General features: G+C 40.9%; 2 protein-coding genes across 7 annotated transcripts in view; one reads left to right on the top strand and one right to left on the bottom strand.

Annotated features, from left to right (window-relative positions):
- SCRN1 (secernin 1) overlaps positions 1-6,077 on the top strand; it is a 43,205-nt gene extending 37,128 nt beyond the window's left edge. Inside the window, exon 7 of the mRNA XM_074195573.1 lies at positions 1,784-6,077. Within this exon, the coding sequence (XP_074051674.1) occupies positions 1,784-1,942 (159 nt within the window). The 3' untranslated portion in view covers positions 1,943-6,077. The remainder of the gene's footprint in view (positions 1-1,783) is intronic.
- A 3,736-nt stretch (positions 6,078-9,813) lies between these two features.
- Positions 9,814-24,142, bottom strand: part of WIPF3 (WAS/WASL interacting protein family member 3) — a 69,782-nt gene continuing 55,453 nt past the window's right edge. For 2 of the 6 annotated variants that reach the window (XM_074195569.1, XM_074195568.1), the window contains exons 6-7: positions 22,842-22,991; positions 20,477-21,830 (exon numbers count right to left, since the gene is read on the bottom strand). In XM_074195569.1, coding sequence (XP_074051670.1) covers positions 21,574-21,830; positions 22,842-22,991 — 407 coding nt within the window. In that variant the 3' untranslated portion in view covers positions 20,477-21,573. Of the gene's footprint in view, positions 10,523-13,257; positions 13,335-15,467; positions 18,609-20,476; positions 21,831-22,841; positions 22,992-24,142 lie in introns of those variants that run through there. The other 4 variants (XR_012470434.1, XM_074195570.1, XM_074195572.1 and 1 more) reach the window with 4 other exon arrangements.

Below are 24,142 nucleotides of genomic sequence, written 5' to 3'. Positions count from 1 at the left end.
AGGGACTCCTGACTTCAGGGCCGATGCTCTATCCACTGAACCACCTAGCCACCCCTCATTTCAAAGTTAAGATTAGAATCTAAGGGACTGGAAGGAACCTTCTTAGCTATTGCTAGCTAGTCTCAATAAGTTTGCCATCCAGTCTTCCCCAAGGAGATGGGACCTTTTTAAAGTTGCTCATGCAAATATACAAACCAGAGACAACACTTCCCAGGAAGCTGTTGTCCTGAGATTTCATAGCTGTGAAGCTTTATTTTGTCAAAAATGGCATCTTCAACGAGGATAGAATTCTTTTGTAGAAATCACATCTCTACCTTTTCTTTCTTTCTTTCTTTCTTTCTTTCTTTCTTTCTTTCTTTCTTTCTTTCTTTCTTTTTTCTTACTTTTTTTTTTTTTTTTGCAAGGCAATGGGGTTAAGTGATTTGCCCAAGGCCACACAGCTAGGTGATTATTAAGTGTCTGAGGTTGGATTTGAATTCAGGTCCTCCTGACTCCAGGGCTGGTGCTTTATCCAATGCGCCACCTAGCTGCCCCACATCTCTACCTTTTCACCAAATATAAGTTATCTAAGTGCATGAAGGTGAAAATACACACTTAGCAGGAATAGTTTAATTATGAGTTATCAATGTATATACTTTAAAAAATTTAAAATGCACACACCTATTCCACCTCCCCATCCCACCTTAGTTCTTCACAATGAGTTTCAAAGTATCACTTCAGACTTCAACATTCCCTAGTAAACCTGTCCCTAAAGACCTTCACAGAATGGCTAGCCATCTCGGCCTATTTTTAGTGACAGTGGTTCATTTCAAAGTTAAGGTTAGAAAGGATGGGATTGGAGGCCAGTCGTCTTACTCCAAACTTAAGGGATTGGAAGGGGCCTTCTTCGTTGTTGTTAGCCAGTATAAGCAAGTTGGCCATCCAATCTTCCCCAGGACATGGGACATTATTTTTGTTTGTTTGTTTTGTTTTTAGATTTTTCAAGGCAATGGGGTTAAGTGGCTTGCCCAAGGCCACACAGCTAGGTAATTGTTAAGTGTCTGAGGCCGGATTTGAACTCAGGTACTCCTGACTCCAAGGCCAGTGCTCTATCCACTGCACCACCTAGCCACCCCCTGACATGGGACATTATTAAGATTGATCATGCAAACATGTAATTTTAATTTACTCATATAGCGATCTGGTGTAAAAGAGTGTGGTTACCATGGTGTTAGAAGCATAGGATTTAGTGTCAGACGTTTTTGTCCAGGTCCTTCCATGTATTAGGAGTGTGATTACAGCAAATCATCTTCATCTTTGGGTCCTGGTTTCTTCAATCTGCAAGAAATAAGACTAGATGAAATTCATTGTCCCATTGAACTTTAGGTCTATGATTCCTTCTTTGGTATATTTGTACTAATAGGAAGGGGAAGGATGATTTGAATATTTGAATATTACCTGGATGAGTAAGTCAACTTTTCTGGGCCTCAGTTTTTTCATCTGTAAAATGAGAGGGTTGGGCTCAATGGCCTCAGATTCCTTCCAGTTCTAAATCTAGGCCCTTTGAACTTGGCATACTGGGGTGTCAGTTTCCTTATTGTTCAGAGGGCTCCTCAGGTCCCTTCTAGCTTTAGATCTGGAATCCTTTGATCCTATCCATGATGAGATGATGCCTGTGATCTCCTTTTGATCTCATTCCTTGATTCTATTTTATTTGGAATGGTGAGTTAGGTGATCAACTGGTCAGAGAAATTTTCCATGTGGTTGATTGTAACAAAGCATGACTCTGTCTTTCTTTCCTCAGGATCAAGGTCAAAAGCTCATGGAGACCATGTTAGACCTGGAGAAGCAAGGGCTCGAGGCCATGGAAAGCATCCTGAGCAGCCCAGACCCCATGGACCCCAGTGAAGTGGCTGATCTTTTCTATGACTGTGTTGACACAGAGATTAAGTTCTTTAAGTGAAGTAAGCCCACCCTTTCTCTCCTCTCATTTAGGAATTCCCTTCTTGGCCAAACTCCAAGCAAAACCAAGCTCTCTCCTCTTTGAGTAAAATAGAAGATGAATATTTCAATCCCTTTTTCTAAACAACCAGTCTAATTTTCACTCACACTCTGTGCTTTTGGTCTCAGAAAGAAACTCCCTTGGCCTTCCTAAGATTTAGCCAGTTTTCATTTTTTTTCATTAGTCTGTACTTTGGCTTTCTATGACCAGTTATGAATTATAAGCTGCTGTTATCTTATTTCAGTGATGATGGGCACGCTTAGACTTTCCCCAAGAAGACTAGTGCTTGTCAAACCTTGAAGGATAGTCTTCACATGACTGAATTTTTAGGAAAGCAAAATGAAAGCAAAACCTTAAAGAGTCTTTCTTTCTTCTTAGTAGCTGTTTCAAGTATAACAGACTGGCTTTTCTTTGCTCAGTCACATGCTGTTTTGTGTAGAGTCCAAGGAGAAAGTCAACAGTGTGACCACAATTTTCCGATGGGTATGTTGGCAGATACCCCATGGGATGCTTTTCTGGGCCACTAGAACAAACGGATAAGAGGAGAAACTCCCTGGTCCGTGTTCTGGTGATGACATATTTCACAGATATATTTCTCTTCTAGTCAGTGGGCTAGACATGTGTGTCCCCAGGAAGGCTATTAAATAAAGAGAGAGGCGAGGCCACACATGATTGTCTCAGAGGGAATTGGACACTTTTGAGAGACGCTGAGTCAGTTCACGGATTGATGCTGAACCAGCCCCTCCGGCACGGCTCTCTGCAGGCCAGCTATTCCTCCACCTGGATGGTTCTCATGTATATAGATGATTAAGATCCAAGTTGCTACTGGCTAACTTGAGGTTACTGTCATTAAAGCCCCATGGAAAAATTCCAAACATCCAGAAGCTGGGACTCTGCCAACAAGCAGGGCAGAGAGGGGAAAACCAGCAGCCAGTGCCCCATTGAGACTCAGGGGGCATCTTTGGCAGCTGATTTCTCACATGCCTCGATTCCCTCATTTCTCAGAGAAAATCTGAGGAACTCTTATCTGTGTATGCTTTATCTCAGCAGCCACTTAGGATAATTAAGTTGATTTCTTCAGCACATGTAGAATGAAGTGATGGAAAGCAATTTGCCAGCAGTGACTGCAAACCAGCTTATGGGAGGCCAGGCTGGGTGAGCATGATGAAGACAGAGTGAGGGCAAGGAGGGTTAGAGAGGGTCAGGATTTCTCTGTGGTGCAGCTGTGGGACTCGGTATCCCAAGTAGCTGACATTTATTTACAAATCACTTCAAGACTTCCCAAGTGTGTTAGCTGCAGCCTCTTCTACTTTCTGCTACTAGCTGTACATGGTTGACTTCTCCTTTGTTTGACTTTTCTTCCTCACTGTTCCTCCACCTCTCAGCTGCTATCTCCCAAAAACTTACAGGGGGGAAGCTCTTAGACTTGGGTGGTCCCTCTCCCCTCCCTTGCTTGACTAGAGACTGATGCCTCTGTTCTCTAAAGCTCCCAATTATTATCAAAATGGTCCTCCCAAAAGGTCATCATTTTAGGTGGGTGCTGAGATGATCATCAACTGAAATGGATATAAATACAACAGCAAAAGGACCGGGGCAATGTAGAGCACCTGGTCCATGACCATTGGGATCCAATGACTTTTCACTACTTGTGTTGATTAGGACCTTACAGACGGGACTGCTTTTAAGATTACCTAACCCTTAATAATTGTTATAGTTCTAGCCTGTTTCATTCCATAGATATGCTCCTTGCTTTAAGCCTGTTAACCAAAGTCCTGTGATGGTTGAAAAGCATGGCTATTTTATCCAATTCCATACCTTACGATGTTAACTCCAAATGAGAAAAGATGCCTGAGAGTCATGGAGGTGAAAGAAAGAACAGGGAGGTATTGGAGAGTGCTTCCTTCAGAGCCAGGGAAGGCAGGGCCCCCAAAACACAAAGATACAATTTTGTTTTCAGACTGTGGGCTACATACACTTTTCTCTCTGTAGAACATGACGAGACCCTTGACTACTTCTGTTTAGCTTTCTTAGGTCTCCTCTATATTGGTGACAGTAGCTGGTAGGATCGGCAAAGATGGTTTGGTGACATACTTATCTCAGTGGTCATTTTTGAGTCTGGTTGTAGACTATGGATTCTTACATTTTATGGATCCTTTTAGCAGACTGGGGAAGTCTTTGAACCCCTTTAGAGAATCATTAAATATGCTACATTAAATATATAGAATTACAAAGGAAGCCAGTTATATTGAAATATCATTATATAATTTTTTTAAAAGTTCATGATAACCCTTGAGATTCATCCACGGACCCCGGATTAAGGACCCCTGTAATGGAAGGAGTGATGATGTAATATGAGGCATTTTAAATAAACTAAAAAAAATTCTACAAACTCATTAAGGGGACTGGGGTTAGAAGATCTCCTGCTATTGAGAACTCAGAGATTTGCTCCATAACAACCAAGTTGATTCAAATGTTGAGAAAATAAGTTTGGTTCTCCTGATTCTTACTGGGACTGAGTCCTTATTTGTATAATTCTGAAGGAAACCTTGTTGATATAGTCTGGACTCCACAGACAGGGCTGCCGAGACTATCACACAACATTGACCTTGCTTGGATGGATCATAAGAATAATGGAGCAGACTCTGGTAGTTTCTATCTATGCAGTTTCTAACCCAGCATCACTGTGCTGATTCAATAATTCATAGCATGCTTTTTTTAAGGCTGCTTTCAAAGAAATATAGGCCTCATATTGCCTACAGACTGGGGACAGCCCCTGACTAGCTTCTGTTTTCCCAGAAGTGATAGGAAGGTGGTTACTTTAAAGCAATCCGGGTTTTTCACATTTATTTAGCTACTCATACAATCCTGTGCCTAATCTGATTGAGCAGAACTGTGCCCCCCCGCCACACAACCCAACAACTCTAAACTAAAAAAAAACAAACCAAAAAAAAAAAAAAAACCTCAGTGAGGGCTTTGGATTTTAAGAAATGCTAGAAGCTCATACATTTCACAAGGGTTTGCTATTCCAGTCTGTTCCTTGAGAGAAAAGTGATATTGTAGGCCAAAAGTTTCTTTTAAAAAATAAAGCCCAAAGTTTGGAATGTGACAAATTTACCAAAATGATGATAAGGGATCCATCTTTGGATTCAGAAGACATGAGTGATCTGTTAGAGAGGCTGGCCAGAATCGGCATCCTAAACATGAATTTGGTGATTGTTTAGTTAGAATCCCATTGGTTCCTAGCCACAGATGAGGATAAGTCAACTGTTTTAAGAAGGAAAAAGCCTGACTTTTGTAAAATGATGCTGGAAAAATGTAAAGTAGGAAAGGTCAGAATAGGACACATGCCAATGATTCATATAATCTAGATGGAGCTCTCACGTCAGAACATGCAGATGTTACTCCACTTAGATCTCAATAATACGATTCTGGGCCGTTGAGTGAAGACATAAAATGATCAGAATGTACATGATACCTGGAGAGACATCACGGCCTAGTAGGCAGGGGGGTAAGCTGTGGGGACGGGAAGACCTGGGTTCAAATTTTGCTCTGTTATTCAGATCCACTTCTCTCAGCTACAGAGGCCAGGCGGCTTCATCATTAGATTATTCTTAGCTGATGCTGATCATTTCGTGCAACCTTTAAGTCCCACGAACTGTTTCTGATTCTGTGTCAATGTGTGCTTTCTCTGACTGAACCCAAACACCATGTGAATCTTCATTTGCTAATTTCTTGTGACCACTTACCTGCACCTGTTTGCAATCATCTTGTGATTAAACTGAAGTGTCTTCACTGGAAAAATACTTTGTTGAGAACAATAAAAGAGGAAATATTCTCTTTTTTGTCACGAGAGAAGACAATGTAGTTAGGATGATCATTTTTTTAACCAATGCCTTTGAACAGGAAGATATTCTTCTCCAGTTCTTCCCCATGACCTTGTCTTTAAATGCATTGTGCATAAAATTAAAACTGTACTGAATCACTGCAAACTGCCTCCTTTGTGATGTGTCTCAGCTGTCCCATAAATAAATGCGGGGAGAAGTTGGAACCAGATTGTGGTTAGAACAGATGTCTGACTGTCCTGTGATTAGACTATTCTAGAAGCCCTGATGAGAAAGCACAACTGGCCCTCAGGAATGGAATGGGCCTGATCATTGCCTCTGTAATATCCTGCTTTGGTAATGAGCTCACCTAACCGAGGAAATACAGAAAACTAACTGCCCCTTCCACTAAATATAATTATGACTTAAGTAGGACAGAGTAAGCCATGATTGATTCATACCTTCCTGTGATAGCATGAGTTTAATGACATTCTTGCCTAGCCCTGCCCTTCCTACCTCAACCTTCAGCCAGGTCAGACTCTGGGTTTAGACTATCTCTGTTATAGGGCACTGCCCTCTGGCCATGAACAGTGGCAATGAGACTATCATTCTTGAATTTCTAGCATTATGATCATTAAACCTATCCCTGCAATCTGGGGAAAGATGACAAGACTGTAGCCCTGAAAGGGAGGAAGGCACTAGAATAAGTGATTCAGAAATGTTGTATCATTTGCCCCAGAGTTCAGAGGCCAGCTAGGCCAGGCTCCAGATGAGGAAACATAAGCCCAGAGAGGTCTAGGGTCACACAACTAGTGAGTAGAACGAGGGTTCAAACTTAGATTCTTTTGCCTCCAAATCAAGAACGGTTTCCATTGAACAACAAAGATCTGACGCCTGATTTTACATATGTAGTCATGGAGGACAAGGAGCAGAAGACATTGACCCAGAGACATAGGATTTAGCAGGATTAGGATGTGGATGAAGGCCATCATATTGCCTCTTAGCTCCTCAGTCTATCAATAAGGAGAAAAAAAGGTTGAGGCCTTCAGGTAGTAAGTGGCACAGTTTGATGTGGACCCCAAATCTCCCACTTCTAAATCTGGTGGACACTCAAAAGTCGCTGGGATGGAAGATCCAAATAAAATATGAATATAGGCAGAATTCCTCTAGTATCTGAGCATCCCTGGGTTGAGATGCTTTTGCACTATTTCATGGAATGGGAGCTGGGGAGAAGTGGAGTGACTTTGAATGGGTTCCTTTGATGCCCTGTTCATGAGGGCTTAGTAACCAGAAGATCCCCACTATCTTGGATGTAGGATGGCCTGGAAAGAGAGAGCTATAGAAGGGTGTCCTAGCCCATATGTGGGACTATTTTCCTATTAGTTTACATGGAAAAGAAAGTCTCTCCTATTCTATGGCTACTGTGAGAAAGAAGGAAGGAAGAGAGATCATTATCGACCATGATGGATATATGGCATGGACAATAAAGACTGGGGTTTTAATCAGTCAATGAGTATTTATTAAGCACTTATTTATATCAGTCACTGTACTATAGGATATATAATATGCTGAGGACATATATGTATTATATATAAATAATATAATAATATATAAATATATACATAAAATACTGAGGATATAAATACCAAAAGAGTAAAAATAATCCCTATTCATGAGTTTACTTTATATGAGAATTTTTTTTAACTAACATCCAGAAACTCTGCTTAAATTTTATTTTGGGAACTGAATCATCTTGGGAGATAATGGATTTACCTTCACTGAAGATATTCAAGTGATGCCAAGATGGTCAGGAATATGGTATGGGGGAATATTATTCATGGATAGTTGGACTTGGAGACCCCATTCCATTCTGAAGATCTGTTGCTGAACAGAAATACAAAGAATAAACATGGTCTCAAATAAGATATTTGAGAAGATTCCTCCTTTGAAGAAGTAAGAAACACATCTCAGGATGGAGTGGGGGGGAGGATGTGGCATATATTTTTTGAATCTTGTCAATGTTTTGATCAGTTTTGCTGATTTTTGTCGCTTATTTTTTTTCTTTAAAAATACCTTTGCTATAAGGGATGGCTGTTGGAGGGGGGAGTAGGAGGATTTCTTGGAGAAATTGAGATGTTGTAGCAAAAGAGACTGATAATTTAATTCTTTTTTTAAACCCAGAAAAACAGGGGAGGGTTTGCATGGGGCCCGGGGTGAGCAAATCTACCAGTTCAAGCTTTGTTGAGGGGGATGGGAGTGTACATTATTAATGGTCTCTTCATCAAAGAGTTCAAACATTTGAGTTAAGAATTTTTTCTCCTCATCTGACTGTGGATGTGTAAGCCGATGCACGTATATCAAGACTCATTTCCCTAAAAGATGTTTATCTAGGCCCATATTCCCCAGGGAGTTTCTGGGTCTGCACATTTGTGCCCCATCATGAATTCTGTCTTATCATCAGATTAAAATGACCCCTTAATCCTCTAAGTCAAATCCTGATCTTAGCTCTGAACCGGGGATGGTCCTTATCTCCAATCTTGATGTTGGGTATGTTTCTTGGTATTTCTATTTATTGCTAATAATTTCAGCACCAAGAAATTGATTTATAAAAAGAATCCTTAACAAACAAGAAATATATTTTAAACAGGGAGGGTCTCATGTAGACCACAGTAACAATGAGAATCATTGAAGAAGAGGAAGCAGGGGCAGCTAGGTGGTGCAGTGGATGGAGCACCAGCCCTGGAGTCAGGAGGACCGGAGTTCAAATCTGGCCTCAGACACGTAATAATTACCTAGCCGTGTGGCCTTGGGCAAGACAATTAACCCCAATTGCCTTGAAAAATATAAAAACAAACAAACAAACAAAAGAGGAAGCAGGAAAAATATTCATCAAGCAACAAGACTGAGGTTCTTTTATGTAACATTTTATGAGGAAAAATCCAGGCCCCAATATTGTTCCTAGCAACCATGTACCAGTGATTAGTGTAAGAAGTTGCTAATTCAGTGACTGACTGCATCCAGTAGGGGCTTAATAAATATTTTCCATTCATTCAGTAATAGCTTGTTGATTTGATTATATCTTTTCATTTTTCAGAGATAGTCCACAGGGCTTCTCTCTGGCTAGAGCATCTCTGGCCATTCTGTGATGAAGAGAATATGGGTCATGTATATTTCCATGATTCTGTGGCTTTAAAAGATGTAGGGTGAGGTATAGGGTAGAGGAGAGGAGAAATCCACTACACCACTAATTTGGGGGATAAACTGAATTCCCCAAAGCATAGAGCTTCACTGCTATTTGACTTTTCTTGAAAAAAGTGAAACTGGGCCTGCTGGAGGAAGATTGTCCTTAGGAAGGATGAGATGAACCAGCTATGGGATGGAGGAATTTCTCTGTATGCTTTCGTATCTATCTATCCATCCATCTATCCATCTATCTGTCTGTCTGTCTATCTATATTTAGTGAGAGGTGGGCTAAGCATGCAGCAAGATTGTGATTCCCTGGTGATCAGCTGGCAGACTCTGCTTGGATCCTCACTACATTTAAAGGCCCCCAACACAATGAGTAGTAAGTGAATGGGAGGGTAAGGATCAGAGACACCCAGGATGGATGAAGGCAAGATGAAGGCTGAGAATACCTACTGACGAGATCACAGACTCATTCAAATATTGAACTATACTGAACATTCTTCACTGTAAAGGGTATACACTGGAGGCAACATCACCTTATCCACCTCGTTCAGAAACACCATCATAGAAACCAAGAACGAAAGAGAAAGAGCTCAGTAGATACTATAAGGAAGGGGGCTCAGGAACAAATGCAGTGGGGTGTAAGCGCCCCGAGGACAAGTTCCCAAGATCTTCCCGGCATCCAATCATAGCATTTGCAAGATTCTTAAATATTTCTTAGATCATCAGAAGGAGAAATGGCAGGCAGCCTTACAGGCAAAGGGGGGGATAACATTAGGTGGAACTGGCTTATTTTGCCAGGTTAGAGAAAGAACAACACGGCCATTGTATGGAAACAATTCCTTCTTTTTTATTAAGGGTCATATTTACATTAGGCAACAAAATCCACATATCGAAAATCAGAGGAAAGAGGGAGGAGGGCTAGAGAGTCATGACATCCTGGCCATTCCAAGCTGACTGGTGGCATCCATTTGCTGTAGTGGGAGTACGTTCCTTGTTTATCCATTCTGTAAGGCATTTTTTTGGTTTCGTTACCTAGCTGGTGCAGTTAAGACAATGGAATCACGTCACTGACAAGTTGCCATGTACTCTCGAACACAGGGGCTAGCTAAAACTTTTCTAAAGGTGATTTTAAAAATGTTTTTTAAAGATCCAGGAAGGGCCAGCCCCCATGGCTATTTACAGTCATGGAATGAATACTGGACAGGGAGAAGAGTGGATGCCCCTTCTTCAATCCCTCTAATCAAGCTGGGGCAAAACTCCTCTTTGTCCTGATTTAGACAAATGGGCTGCCACATATTTAAAAAATAAATTGCTAAAATAAAAGACATCTACAACACTGATTCAAAGCCTGTGCAAACGACCTAACTATAATAAATACGTTCTGAGTTGGTTTGTCAGATGAAAAACTACTTGAGTTTGGTATGGTGGTTGATGGCATTCCTGGGCACATCTTCCATCCTGCTTCAGACCAGGGCACAATGATGGGATTTTTACTTCATCTGTCTTCTTACCGGAGAGTTTTCAGTGGTAACTGTAAAGATAATACAATTCTGAGGACTACGTGAGAAGGTTGCCTCACCTATCTGATCTGGTCAAGGGGATGGACTCTGGTGTAACAGATCTTTCCAAGTGCCTTGAAAGCTAGATACTATTCAGGTTCCCTCAAGCTCTCAATATAGGATTCTATGATTCTTCAAATTCTGAAATGCCACAATTCCAGGTATGGCTCTCACCTGTTCCCTACCCAGAACTCAAGATGGCCTTTTGCAAAAAATCTCTACAAGTAGGAGGTACAATGGTTTTTCCCTATAGTCCTATGTGGCAAAGTTGTTCAGATGGTTCCAGGATGAGCATAGCATCTGATTTTTTTTCTCATCAAAAATCAAACATGAGGGGGCAGCTAGGTGGTATAGTGGATAGAACACTGGCCCTGGAGTCAGAGGACCTGAGTTCAAATCTGACCTCAGATACTTAATTACCTAGTTGTGTGACCTTGGGCAAGTCACTTAACCCCATTGCTTTGCAAAAACAAAAAAAAATCAAACATGAACTTAAAATGGAATGAAATCATTGACAAAGTTGTATGTATGAGGGACTCATGCTCCCCTAGAATCCATTAGGGGAAAGTATGGGTCACCTTCAACCTAACTGGAAAGTGATTTGTCCAGGATTCCAAGATAGAACTACTAGAAATGTGGGAGTGAAACTGAGATCATTTTGCTTTCAATACTGGACCACTCAAGTTTGGGTGCATAAATGACCACAAACATCCCTTGGAGGTCCATCCCTGAGATTTCATGTTTTAATGATTCTTGGTGTTACTCTCTAAGAAATGCCAGAAAGCTGGTATAGCCTCTTGTGCTGCTGTCCTTAACAAGTATCCTGTGTTGCTGAAGACTTGGATATTCTGGGCGAGAGATAAAGATTTTACCAAAATGAAAGTTCATTGGACTGGAATTGCTGGTAAACACAAAGAATTGTTTCCTGGATATGGAAATAATTAGATTTAAAGTAGGCTCCCAGCAGATGACCACTTTTAGAAACAAGACTAGTCCTGGCTCACCTGAATAATGTTCAGTGATGTCTGGAGTCAGGGGACCCATTAGGGCAACAGAGATCCCGAGAGATGCTTATTGATGATAATACACATTTACAAAGCACCTTCATGTTACAGAGATATTCATTCTATCACTTCACATTAGAATCTTCTATGATTAATACCGGCGAGAAAAAAAGGAGCTAAGTTCTTTCCAAATGCTCTCTGGAATCCCTTTAACTTAGAAGCAGTGCAGCCTGAAGGACAGAGTGCTGAACATGGAATCAAGAAGCTGTGGGTGCGAAGGATCTCAGGTGCCAGCTATGCGGCCCTGGGCAAGTTACTTAACCTCTCTGAGCCTGTTTCCTCATCTCTAAAATGGAAATACTGGTAGTACCTCTCTCATGGAGTTGTGGTGACTATCAAGAGAGAACATAAAGTGTCTTGCCTGTAAAATGTCTGGAGGATGGTTAAAGTGTGGCTCTAGAAATGTTGCCTGTTCTGGCCATGGTGCTGATACTGATGATGGAGGTGGTACCTTGGAATTTTCCAACCCTAAGATTCTAGGGGTGGCTCTCCAGGTGCCCCTAGCCATGCCACCTTTCTTGTCTTCCATCAAAGAGTTAGCAAATGGACTAATGGAGCTTCAATAAAACCTCAATTCTTGGAGCTGTCTCACATTCACAACCCGGAAAAAAAACCCAAAACAAAACAAACTGAAACACCAGAATAGGAAGGGGCTGATATAATGTTTCCAATAATAACTTTTACAGATGAGAACTGAACCACCAGTGTGAGATAAAGAAGGTTCTCTTTTGGGGAGTAGGAAGCCTAAATATCTTCAACTGGGTTGAAGGACTGTCCTGGATTACCCAAGGTTCTTCCTTAACTCATGTCTCTTCCTGGTTTTCACTTGTGATCAGAAGCTGTCCTGTGATTTAAATCATAGATTTAGAATAGAAAAGAGACTGAAAAAGTCATTTTTATTCAGTTCCCTTGTTTTATAGATGAGGAAACTGAGATGCAAGGAGACAACGTAATTTATGACGAGTCACACAAGTTAGTAAGTAGCAGAGCTGAGATTTAAACCAACATCCTTCAAATCTCCTCCTTTCCCTGTACTGTCCTGTTCCACCTGGACTGAGAAGAAGAATTCTGAATATATTTATATCCTAATGGTTAAGGCAGAGCAGCTCTCTATGTTTCAGAGAAGGTATCCACCTGCATTCACAGAGGGAGCTTTCTCCTGGGCAAGTTTGCTGTATCTAGCAATCACGGTCTTTCTCCTAGCCCATATAATCCCCTTTAGGAATAGTCATGGCCTCCTACAATATGCCTCAAGAGAACCTGGGAAAGTTTTGTTCCCAAAGTCAGATATTAAAATCACATGACAGATAGCCTTTGTCAAATTGTTTGCCTTCTCAATGAAGGGGGCAGGGGAGGGAGGGAGAAAATTTGGAATTCAGAATTTGGAATAATAATGGGAAAATCGTTTTTATACATAGTTGAAAAATAAAATATTAAATTTTTTTAGACTACCTCTCCTAAAAAATATAATTACATAAAACCTCATGTTTCTCCTCTTTGTTTAAGATCCATGAGTTTTTGCATTGAGGGAAAAATTGAGGACAAATTTTTAACAGTTGGGAGAAAATGTGTCCTGGTTCATTCTCTGGTCCCTGGAGAGAATTCCAGACTTGGACTTTTGATAGTCTGAGGCCTGTTGTTACCTGAGTATTTCGACCTTTGGAGTCCTCATTGCCCCTTCCAGTCGCTTCTGATGGGAGCCAGGAACCTGGAGTTGGGCCTGAAGACAGTAGATGTGATTTAATTAATCTGGATGAATTAACATACCAGGGGGCTCAGGACAAAGAAAGTTTATAAATCTGCATCTGTAAGCAAGGGTAGCAAAGACACTAATGGTTATAAAACTCAATCAACTGAAGATCTTTGAATTAAGAGGCACTGGACTTGTAGTCAGGAAAATCTGAGTTCAGATCTTGAGTTCTTTGTTGTATGATCCAAACAAGCCTCTGAACATTCCTAGGACTCAGTTACCTCATCTGTAAAATTGAGTGTGTTGGAAGTAATGACCTTTAAGGTCCTTTTTGTCTCTAAACTTGTGATCTTGTGAGATTCTTGACCTGGTAGTCATTTTCTTATTCATGGTCTTAGCTGCAGACACACTGTCAGAAAAGGCAAAAGCTCTTGCTACCCTTAATGTTTATATACAGTAAGCATCTCATAAATGGGTATAGTTTACATGCTATATGTACTGTACACATTAAGCATCTTATAAATGGTCATTGAATGCATGTAAATGCATAGTCTAGAATAAATGATCCAGCCTTCCAGCCCCTAATAATTCTCCTTCGTGTCTCCTCATCATAGCTGTTTTAATCCAGGTCCACCTGTCTCCAACTCCCAGATAATGTCAAATATAGCTAGGCTGGGAAATTTATTCTCTGTTCCCATTGGCTCTATGTATGAATTCCATGTCTGGCTCTTTGAGTCTCTAACTCCCTTCCAATCCAATCTAATGAACATTTACCAAATAGTGACTACGTGCAGGACTGCAGTCATTCCAAATGGACTCTGTTGATGTCTTTTATCACAGTTCAATAGGCAATTATTAAGCACCTGTTTGATGGAAGGAAAGGCCATATAGCCCAATGACTAGAGAGCTGATCTCAAAGCCAGGAGACCAGGTTCAAGGTTGGCTTGTGCCACACCTGGCTTTAACCCCATGCAGTCATTCTAATGGCCCCCAATGGTGCTCAGTCCTGGGGACACACAAACAAGCCAGTCTCTACCCTCAATGAGTTTATATGCTATTAGGAGGACACAGGTAAATAAGTATTGCATTCATAGAGAGCAAATCATAATTGATATGGATGCTCAAGAAAGATTTTGTATGTGGAAGGAAACTATGTGCCCTCTGCTAAATGCTTTACACATATTTATTCTCAATCCTCACAGCAATCCATTGGGGGGGGGTGCTGTTCTTATTCCTATTTTATAGTTGAGGAAACTGAGGCAGATGATGGTTAAGTGACTTGTCCAGGCTCACACCTGAATTGGGCTTTGAAGGAAGCTAGAGAGACTGTAAGGCAGAATTGTGGAGACTGTTCTAACATGAGGATCATCTGCGCAAAAGACAAAATGTGAGCGTTCTCTCATTTCATTTTAATTCTTTAACCTCAACCATCTTTTAAGCTGCAAATGACACTCTTCTCAGCAATCCAATGGCTCAAGAGGGTTCTGAAGGACTCATGATGAAAAATGCCATCCACCTCCAGAGAAAGGAGCAATGGGGTCTCAATGAAGATCAAGGCAGACTTTTCCCAAAAACTGTATTATTCTTGTTTGGTTTTGGTCTGTGTTTTCTTTTGCAACCAAGCTAATATGAAATATATTTTGCATGACTGCACAAGTATAATCCACATCAAATTGCTTGCCTTCTCAGGAAGGGAGGAGTGAAGAGAAGGAAGGAAAGAATTTAAAACTCAAAATTAAAAAAAAAATTGTAAAATTATTTTTACATGTAATTAAAAATCAAATAATAAATTCAATGATCATTAATTCAACAAGCAATCATGACTCCAGAGGACTCATGAAGAAACATGGTGCCAACTGACAGAATGGTGAAGGGCTCAATTGAAAGTCACATTTTTTTGACATAGATAAAGCAGGAATGTGTTTTTATTGACTGTGCTTGGTTGTAAAATAAATTTTTGTTTTTCTTTCTTTTTAATGGGAGTGATGAGTGGGGGAAAGAGAACAGACATTTTTGTCCATTGGGAAAAATAGAATTTAAATACATTTTAAAAATTGATTTTAGTTCCATATTTGAATTTTAAAGAAGAATCCAGGGGGGGGGGGGTAAGGAAGTTGGGATGTTGTGTACAGGAAACTGCCAAAGAGGCTCATTTAGTTAAGTGTAGCTAAGTGCACTCTAGGAAGGAATGTCCAATCAACCTGGAAAATAGGCTGAAACCAGACTCTGGAGCACTTTAAATACCAATCTAAAGTGTTTATATTTTAATAGAAAAGTGAAGGGGAGTCCCTAAATTTTGGGAAAGACCTTATCGTAAAAAGGTCAAAGTCACCCATTGCTTCTGAGTCCATTGCCATTTATCCTGATCTATATCTGGTCACTGGATGCAGATGGTTCTAGAGGCTGGGGACTTTGCATTAGCCCTTCCTCATTTAAATCCAATTCACTTGCAAGTCATAGCATCACCTCCATGATTGAGAACAAAGTACAAAAAAATATATGTGTGTGTGTATAATATGTCCATATTAACACACAACCTGATTTTGGTAGCAGTGTAGAGGATGGATTTGGGGGTAGGGGGAGCCTGGAGACAGGGAAGACTATTAAGAGGCTATTGCAACAGTCCCAACTCTTCACATCTGGGGGTCTTTCATAGCACAACGATGACTCTTTTAGGTAAGACAGTATAAGATCCATACTTTGCAAATGTTCTCTTTTCCTTTTGAAACATTTCAACCTCATCTTGGTGAACTAAAGGGTAAAGGGATCTTAAACATCTCCATCAGGATAGAGAGGTGCAGGGGCCTCCTAGAGACAGGTATCAGGGATAGGGGGGAGTAAGCTGTTTAAAGCCCTGAGAACAGAACAAGGAAATGTCTAGAAGCCACAAAAAAGGAGACAACAACATATCTCCTGGTAAATACAAGCATGGGATAGGAGTATTTACTGTGTGTGTGTGTGTGTGTGTGTGTGTGTGTGTGTGTGTGTGTGTGTGTGCTCAAGCATGTGAGACAAAGGGCACAATCATATTGGTACAGGACAATGAATTCCTCAGAGGCAAGATGACATGGCTTTCTCAACCGTGTAGAATCCAAATTACAAAGGAACCAGGTCAATAGTGAGCCAGGGGCAGGAAGAGACACGGAAGTGTTAGCAGACTGGAATAATCAAAGATTGGACTTGCATTAATCTAATAGCTTCTGGCACTGGGGTTCCCAAGGACAGGCGCTCACATGCTCACTGAGTCTTGCCAGGGGTCATTCATGCATCTCTTTCCCAGTCACCCATCCTGAATTGAGAGGGTGAGCTCATTTCTGAAGACCACAAATATCAGTTCGTAGTTGTTTCTACTCCTTCCTGCTGAGCACCAGAGCAATGCCACACCGAGTCTACTCACGATGGATGGTCCTTCCGGATAGGAGTGGGAGGGTGCTAACTAGTCTCCATTTCCATCAAGAACTAAAGTCAGAGCAGTGGGCCCAGTTCTAACAGGAGAACTCAAAGGTGCTCAAAGAGGCTGTGAGGTATCTGAAGATAAAGAATCCCCTGTTCCAGAATGGGCAGGCGATCTAACCTTAGCTTCTGTAGACAGATGTTGAGAAGTCAGTAAACTTGGATGGAAAAATATTATGCTTTTATTTTTATTGATCTCTAACGGAAACTTAGGCTTTCCTTCAATTACTTAAAAACATTATTCTATTCTGAGACCCCCTTCTGCGAAGGGGTCCAGAGGTTTTTACTAGACAGCCCGAGAGGTCTATGACATCAAGAAGGATAAACAAGACATCGAGAAGGATAAACAAGATGACATTGCCCCATCTAGTTCTCATCACTGGGTAATTTCTCAAAGATACAACAAAAAGAAGAACAAATGAGATGATACAACTACAACAAATTAAATTAAAGAATGTCAGAGTAAAAAGGCTTGTTTTTTCATTTAGAATTCCCAATAACTCAAATGAAAGGGAATTTTATTGATATGGTCTTCTCCTCTAATGCCTCATCCCCAAGCAATCTCACTTGGCTACCAAGTCATCCCTCCTGGCCCATCTTGTGTGGTCTTTGTCCATCTTCGTTCATGAGATCAACACAGGAGGTCCATCCAGTGAACTGGGGGGGGGGCCCTCCTCATTTTCTCATGGCATAGCAAAGGTTCCATTGAAATTCATTTTCCCCTCTTTCCCACAAGATCAACTCAATTTTTTTCTCCAATGACATCTTTAACTTCTGGCATCTTTCATCAGTCCTTGTTTGAAATACATTGCTACCTGTTCATGCACACCAGGCACCTTTCTGTCACTATATGGATAGAACATTTCTAATTCTTTGGAGACTGTGGCATTCTATGGCTCTCCACTAAACCAGCAACCCATGAAGCAACATCTTAGTACTAGTATATTAAAAAATAATTCCATTTTATCTTCCTCAGAATTCTAATATTATCCTTATAAACTCTATGACTCAGATTCTTTAAGGGGTCTGTGGCTGCTTCTCTGAAATCAATGATATCCTCTCCACCTGACTTAGTCAATGGCTTCTAGCTATTTTGATGGTTTGTGATCTTATTCATGGGGTCAATGACCTTCTAAGGGTAATGTCTTTTTCTAAGAATAATGATGATAGCTAAAGATGTGCTAAGTACAGTACATATGTTATCTTATTCTTCCTCACAACCACCCTGGGAGAGAGGTGTTATATTTTTACAGATCAGGAAACTAAGGCTTAGAGAAACCAAAGGACTTGCCCAGTCATACAGCTAATAAATATCTAAAGCAGAATTTGAACTGAATTCTTTCTGACTCTAAATGCAGTATTTTGTCCACTGAGGCAATAAGATTCTCTTCCTTTGTGACTCTTGTTTATTCAGGCCCTCCCATAAATCCTTCATGAGGAGACCACCCGACATGCTGTAGGTCAACCTCTTGTAAAGCAAACTAAAACTGTCATTTCCTAAAGGCAATCCAGCTTTTTTCTTCTGCCTGGCCAATTCAAAGCACAGATTAATGTGCAAGTCCAAGATAAACCAAATCTATGGTTTCTCATCCAACTGCACATCACTTTCAGGATAGCAGGCACTCCAATCATTTGTGGATAATTAAGGGCAATTCTTTTGAAAGATTATGAATTTTATTTAGGAGACTGTTTAGTGTCATAGACTTTAATGTAGTCAATACGATATCATTTAGAAGAAGATCTGGGGAGCCTTTCTTTAGAGGGAATTCCTTTTTTAGCTGGATTCTGTGTGTCCATCCTCCATGACAATGGCCAACATTGTTAGTAAGCATTCATCTCTTTGTTTCCAACCTAACATGAATAATCAGTCCTCAAATCAGTCAGTAATCAGTAACATGACTGATCAGTCATCAGTCAGCAATATTCTATTATTATTTACTTAAGGGAATCTTACATTTTCTAGTAGATGCAGTATTCATTTAGATGGTGATATGCCACCAGGGTGACATTTTGATTATCGAATAAAAAATACAACAGAAATAATCATTAAAATTTTTCATTGCTAAAATCCTTAATGCCTGGGAGTAAATGTGATACGGATTGCTCTACATTTGTTTTATCCTTCATTGTTTCTCACTATTTTCAGACATAGTATCACTCATGAATTTCCACCATCCTCAGTAAGATATAACAAACCACTTTAAATTTATTTAATTAATTTTATTTGCAAACCAGTGGACTTCACACAGTGTCTAACATAAAATATTTACTAAAAAAATGCTTGCTGACTAACTAAACTGGTGTGGTTCCTTGGTTCTACTTCTTTTGACAAGAAGAAAAAATGTTTGCTGATAGAGGTAGTTTCTGGGTTCCTGTTTAGAGGTAGTTTCTGTTATGGTGACTGAATTTCCAAAATCTGACTTTTTTCCAGGCGGCCCTAGAAAAATCTAGGTAAAATCTATCCTTTGATTCATTTCTCATTTCAGTGGCCACAATCTGTTTAAATAGTTAATATATACAAACTTCCTTGAACATTGTTGCAATGGTTGTGGTGTTTTCTTGGCAGATACTGGGCCAGTTAGCCATTTCCTTCTCTGGTTCATTTTACAGATGAGGAAACTGAGGCAAACAGGGTGAACTGTCTTACCCAGGGTCTTATCCAGCTACACAGGTAAGTATTTGAGGCCAGATTTGAATTCAAGATGAGTTTTCCTGATTTCAAGCCCCATGCTCTGCACTGTGGTATCACCTAGCTGCCTTTGAAAACCTAAGAACACTATAATTGGCAATGATGCTGATGGCAATGAAACTGTCTTTTCATTTTTAGTCTTTATTTTGATTTGCTATTGATTTTGATCTTTGGTCTCATAAATCAAGAATTTATTGTATAGGAGCTAATTAGGAAGTGATTCATCAGTAATGAGCTTTTCCTGCTTCAGATAGAAGTTATTTCAGTTTTTATGATGCCATTTGATGCTCCATATTTCCAGGGCCGCCAAACTCTCTTCTTAAGACAAATATTCAGATTTAGAAGCAGGGAGATTTGCTACTGTCTACAGATTGTTGGTTTCTCTCTTTTGTTACTCCTGAATTACATTTTCTACTGTATTTTTTTGCCACTTCCCCCCCTTACCATCCTTTGTATTGAATGTCTCAGTATTGATATGTCTATGCATATAAATAAAATACACATATGAAGATGTTTGTTCTTCATTTCTTTTTTGGCAAGGCAATGAGGTTAAGTGGCTTGCCCAAGGCCACACAGCTAGGTAGTTATTAAGTGTCTGAGGCCAGATTTGAACCCAGGTACTCCTGACTCCAGGGCCGGTGCTCTACCCACTGTGCCACCTAGCCGTCCCCTCACTGCACCACCTAGCTGCCCCCATGTTCTTCATTTTCAAAGATGACCACTACACCAGGGAGGTGATGCCATGACAAGCACATGAATTGGATTGGAGTGAGAAGGGCTGTGCGAAGTCACCTGCCTCACTTTCTCCTCTAGAGCATATGGTTCCAAAGGCCAGATATGGGATCAGGATGATTGGAAATAGCCCTGGATGGGAGGCAATCAGGGTTAAGTGACTTGCCCAGGGTCACACAGCTAGTCTGAGGCCAAATTTTAATTCAGCACATATACATATGCATATGTATATATATATATATATATATATATATATGTTTTAAGAAACTATATATATATATATATATATATATGTACACAAATGTATAAATAAATATTTGTGTTTGTCTATATGTATATCTATAGCCTGCCTTCTATGCAAGATAAAACCAACTTTTCCTGGTCCATGAAATGGAAAGATGGTTCACCAGTTCTCCTTGGAAGATCAATGACTAATTAAATTTTACAAATTTATTTATGTATTCACTGAGATGTAACCTGATGGAGTGGATACTGCTTGGAAATGAGTTTCATATGTAACCCTCTTTTCTGTTCTTCAGATAAGACAGTGTTCAAGTTTATTGATGATGTCTGTGAAGTTTATAATTAAAAAGAAAACTGAATTGAAGGGGTCAGAAGAGGAGAGGCTTAGAATACTGGCTCTGACCCAGACTAGTTGCATGACCCAGGGCAAGTCATTAGCCCTTAGTCCTCATTTGTAAAAGGCTGATAACAAAACTTTTATACCCACCTAACAAGGCTGTTGTGGGGAAAGGGTTACAGACAGACCTAAAGCATTTAAATAAAATGTGAGTTAGTATTTTTCTTTTTTAAAATTTTATTTATTTAAGGCAATGGAGTTAAGTGACTTGCCCAAGGTCACACAGCTAGGTAGTTATCAAGTATCTGAGGTAGAATTTGAACTTGGGTCCTCCTGACTCCGGGGCTGCTGCTGTATCCTTTGCATCACCTAGCTGCCCCTTGTATTTTTCAATAAACATTTATGAAGGTTTTTGTTTTGCAGAGTGGTGCAATGGAAAACCTTGACATCAGAGCTTCTGAATTGGAACCCCAGCTTTGTCACCTGTTACTTGTATGACCTTAGACAAATCACTTGACCTCTGTGGGCCTCAATTTCTGCATTTATAAAAGGCCTTGGACCAGGTGGATCTCTAAAGAAGATGGCTAAGACTCCTTCCATTACAGAGCTATGACCACAATCCTTCAAGAGGCTGAATTGTGCATTCATTATGATTTATAGGGAAATACACAAATAAGTGAGAGATCTATGTTTTCTTCAGCCAGGGACCTTCTGGTGTGGGAACTCCCTTCCCAACTTGCCTATGATTTTGGAGTTAAATTCAAGGACATTGCCAACTGGCTTGAGGCCCCAAGAGGTTAAATGACTCACCAAGCTCATCTGTGGCCATCTCTAGAATCTGAACCCTGAAACTGAGCTTCGAATATCCTGCTTCTTCTACTCAAGCTAGTACCCCGACATCCATCCAGAAATGGGAGAATGAAAAAGCATTCTGCCTCGTGTATGAGAGATGATCCATACTCACTTCTGGGGACCTTGCTGGGATATGTCTTCTGGCATGGCTTGTATTCATCAGGAGGAGGGAAGTCTTCTACTGAATGAAAAGTAAATTTGGACTCAAAGTCATCTGGACCTAGAAGAAGAAACAATGAGAAAAGTGCCAACTAATGGCCGTCATGAGCATCGATCAAGTCTGTTAGATAATAAAACACCCAGGGAAGGGATCAGAGACTGTGAGCCCTTCTCTGTGTCCTCTTGCTTAATCATGGCGGTCACATTTGGAGTGACTACAGATACTCCCCCCCGCCATCCCCTGATATCCAAGACAGCATTTTGCCCATTTTATTTTATTTTATTTTTTACAATCATTTGGGGTAGAAGAGGGACAAAGGAAGGGATGGGGACCAGAGTCCACCTATAACCACACCCCTTCCTGGCAGTGTGGCATTCCAACACAACTAATTTTAAAGTGATACCACTTAAAATTTAACTCCTCCAACAACAAACATTCCCTGAGCAGGGCCAACGTAGAGTGAAGCTGATAGTAGGCTCCAAGGTCAAAGGTGGCATCTAGTCCCTCTAGATGGTCCTGGATAGTCCTGATAAACGGGAGTTCCTGGGTAAAGCTGGGAGATGGACCCTTTGCCTTTATTGTCAAAGGGAAGCCTAGCTTCAAAAGCACAAGCTGAGGTAACCCAGCTCTCCTGGAGCTCACTGGGCAGGGTCCTGAGAGGAGGGCCTCCTATATCAAGAGCCCCATCTCCTTATGGTGGGCCCAAGCAACTCCAGACCTAATGGCCTATTCCCCTACAGTTTTTGCCTCCCCAATTCCTCTGAAGCATTTTAAAGGTTGGCCATCCTCTTTCCACACCCCCTATTTTTCATGGTTGGTTGTCCCAGATGATACCTCTGCTAGTGCAGGTGCCTCAGGGTGGTGGTGGTGGGGAGGTGCAGCTTTACCTTTATAGTTTCCCAGGACAGTGGGAACAGACTTGCTTCCTAAAATGTCTGCTTAGTAAACCCGAAAGCCCATGGAGAATGACTCAACTTCTCAAGTTTGTTGCAAAATAACTGAAGCCCATCGAAGGGTGCTGGGGTGGGGTGGGAGACAGGTGGGCTACCTGCCCAGGACCTGCCAGGTTACCTGCCATGTGGATGTTTCCATTCCTTAAGGGTGCTCCGGGTTGTGGGGTGCCCACCCAGGCCAGGGCCTGTTGACTTTTGCTGGACAGCTCTGTTGTTGGGGATCTTGCCGGGGGTGCTGGGGGTGGATTCAGCTTCCCACCACTGGTCCCTGAGGAAGAATTAGATGGAACCTTAATACACTCAAGTGTATTATCAAGGAGGAGGCTAACTAAGGTGAAATGACTTATCTAGGGTCACACAACTAGCATTGGAATCTAGTTCAAGTCTAATATCTCTAGAGAGTTTAAAAGAGAAGTGGATACTACAACTGAGCCTGAAGGAGGCTCAGAAAGGAGGAAGGTGGTTGGGGATGATGGTGGCAATTTGGCCAGAATCAAAGATAGGGCGAAGGGGGTCTGGGTCATAGAATCTTAGGTCTAGAACCCTATATTCTCATTTCTCATTAAAGTGAGAAGTGATTGGGGAGGACCTGAAGTGACCAGGCGAAGAGGCTTGTACTTCATCAATGTCATTAAAATGTCGGTTTATAATCAGTATGATGCTTTATCTGTGAATAAATATTTATTGAATTGAACCTGTTTTGATTTTTTCTTTTTCTCCCCCATTAGACTGTAAACTTCATGAGGGCGGGGAACTGGCTCTAAGAACTCTCTGGCTCTCCCACAATCCCTGCCTAGAGGATAGGGTCCAGTCAAGCAGCTGGCAGGAAACGAAAAGGTCAGCACAATGTGGCAAAGGACCAGGAGGAATAGTCAGCTACCCAGGTACCCCCTAGTCTGGGGACTGTCCCATTCTATTAACTACAGGACACATCCTGAGCCATGTTGGAGAGACCTCAGAGAAGTGATGGAAAGGACCTTGAACTCAAAGCTGGAATACTCTAATATTTATTGTAACTAATTAATTTATCTCTGTTTCCTTATCTGTCAAATGGGGATGATAACACCAAGTTCCCTCACGGAACCAGGAAGAATGTTGTCTTTTGTGTTGTAAGACTACCAGAATCCACCTGGTTGAACCCAACTCCAAGTCTGGGACTATTAAAGAGGGTTCTGAAGATGGTAACCACCAACTAAGGCTGAAATGGACCCCCTGAGAAAAGACTTGAGTGTGTGATAATGGAACCTAGAGAAGGTAAGACTGACAAGCTTCCTCAGAAAGCCTTTCCTGAAAGGTGATATTGGGTGTTTCCATCTAGCCTGATAAGAGAATCCTAGTGAGCAGGCTACAGTTGCAGCAAATAGGACTTAAGTTAGTTCTAAGACCAAACTTCCTAATGCGAAAGAGTTAAAGGGGTCA

Source organism: Macrotis lagotis, chromosome 7 (genome assembly GCF_037893015.1).
Source record: "Macrotis lagotis isolate mMagLag1 chromosome 7, bilby.v1.9.chrom.fasta, whole genome shotgun sequence".
Taxonomy (NCBI): Eukaryota; Metazoa; Chordata; class Mammalia; order Peramelemorphia; family Peramelidae; genus Macrotis; species Macrotis lagotis.
Note: the sequence above shows the minus strand (reverse complement) of the source record. Positions and strands in the feature narration are given on the sequence as shown.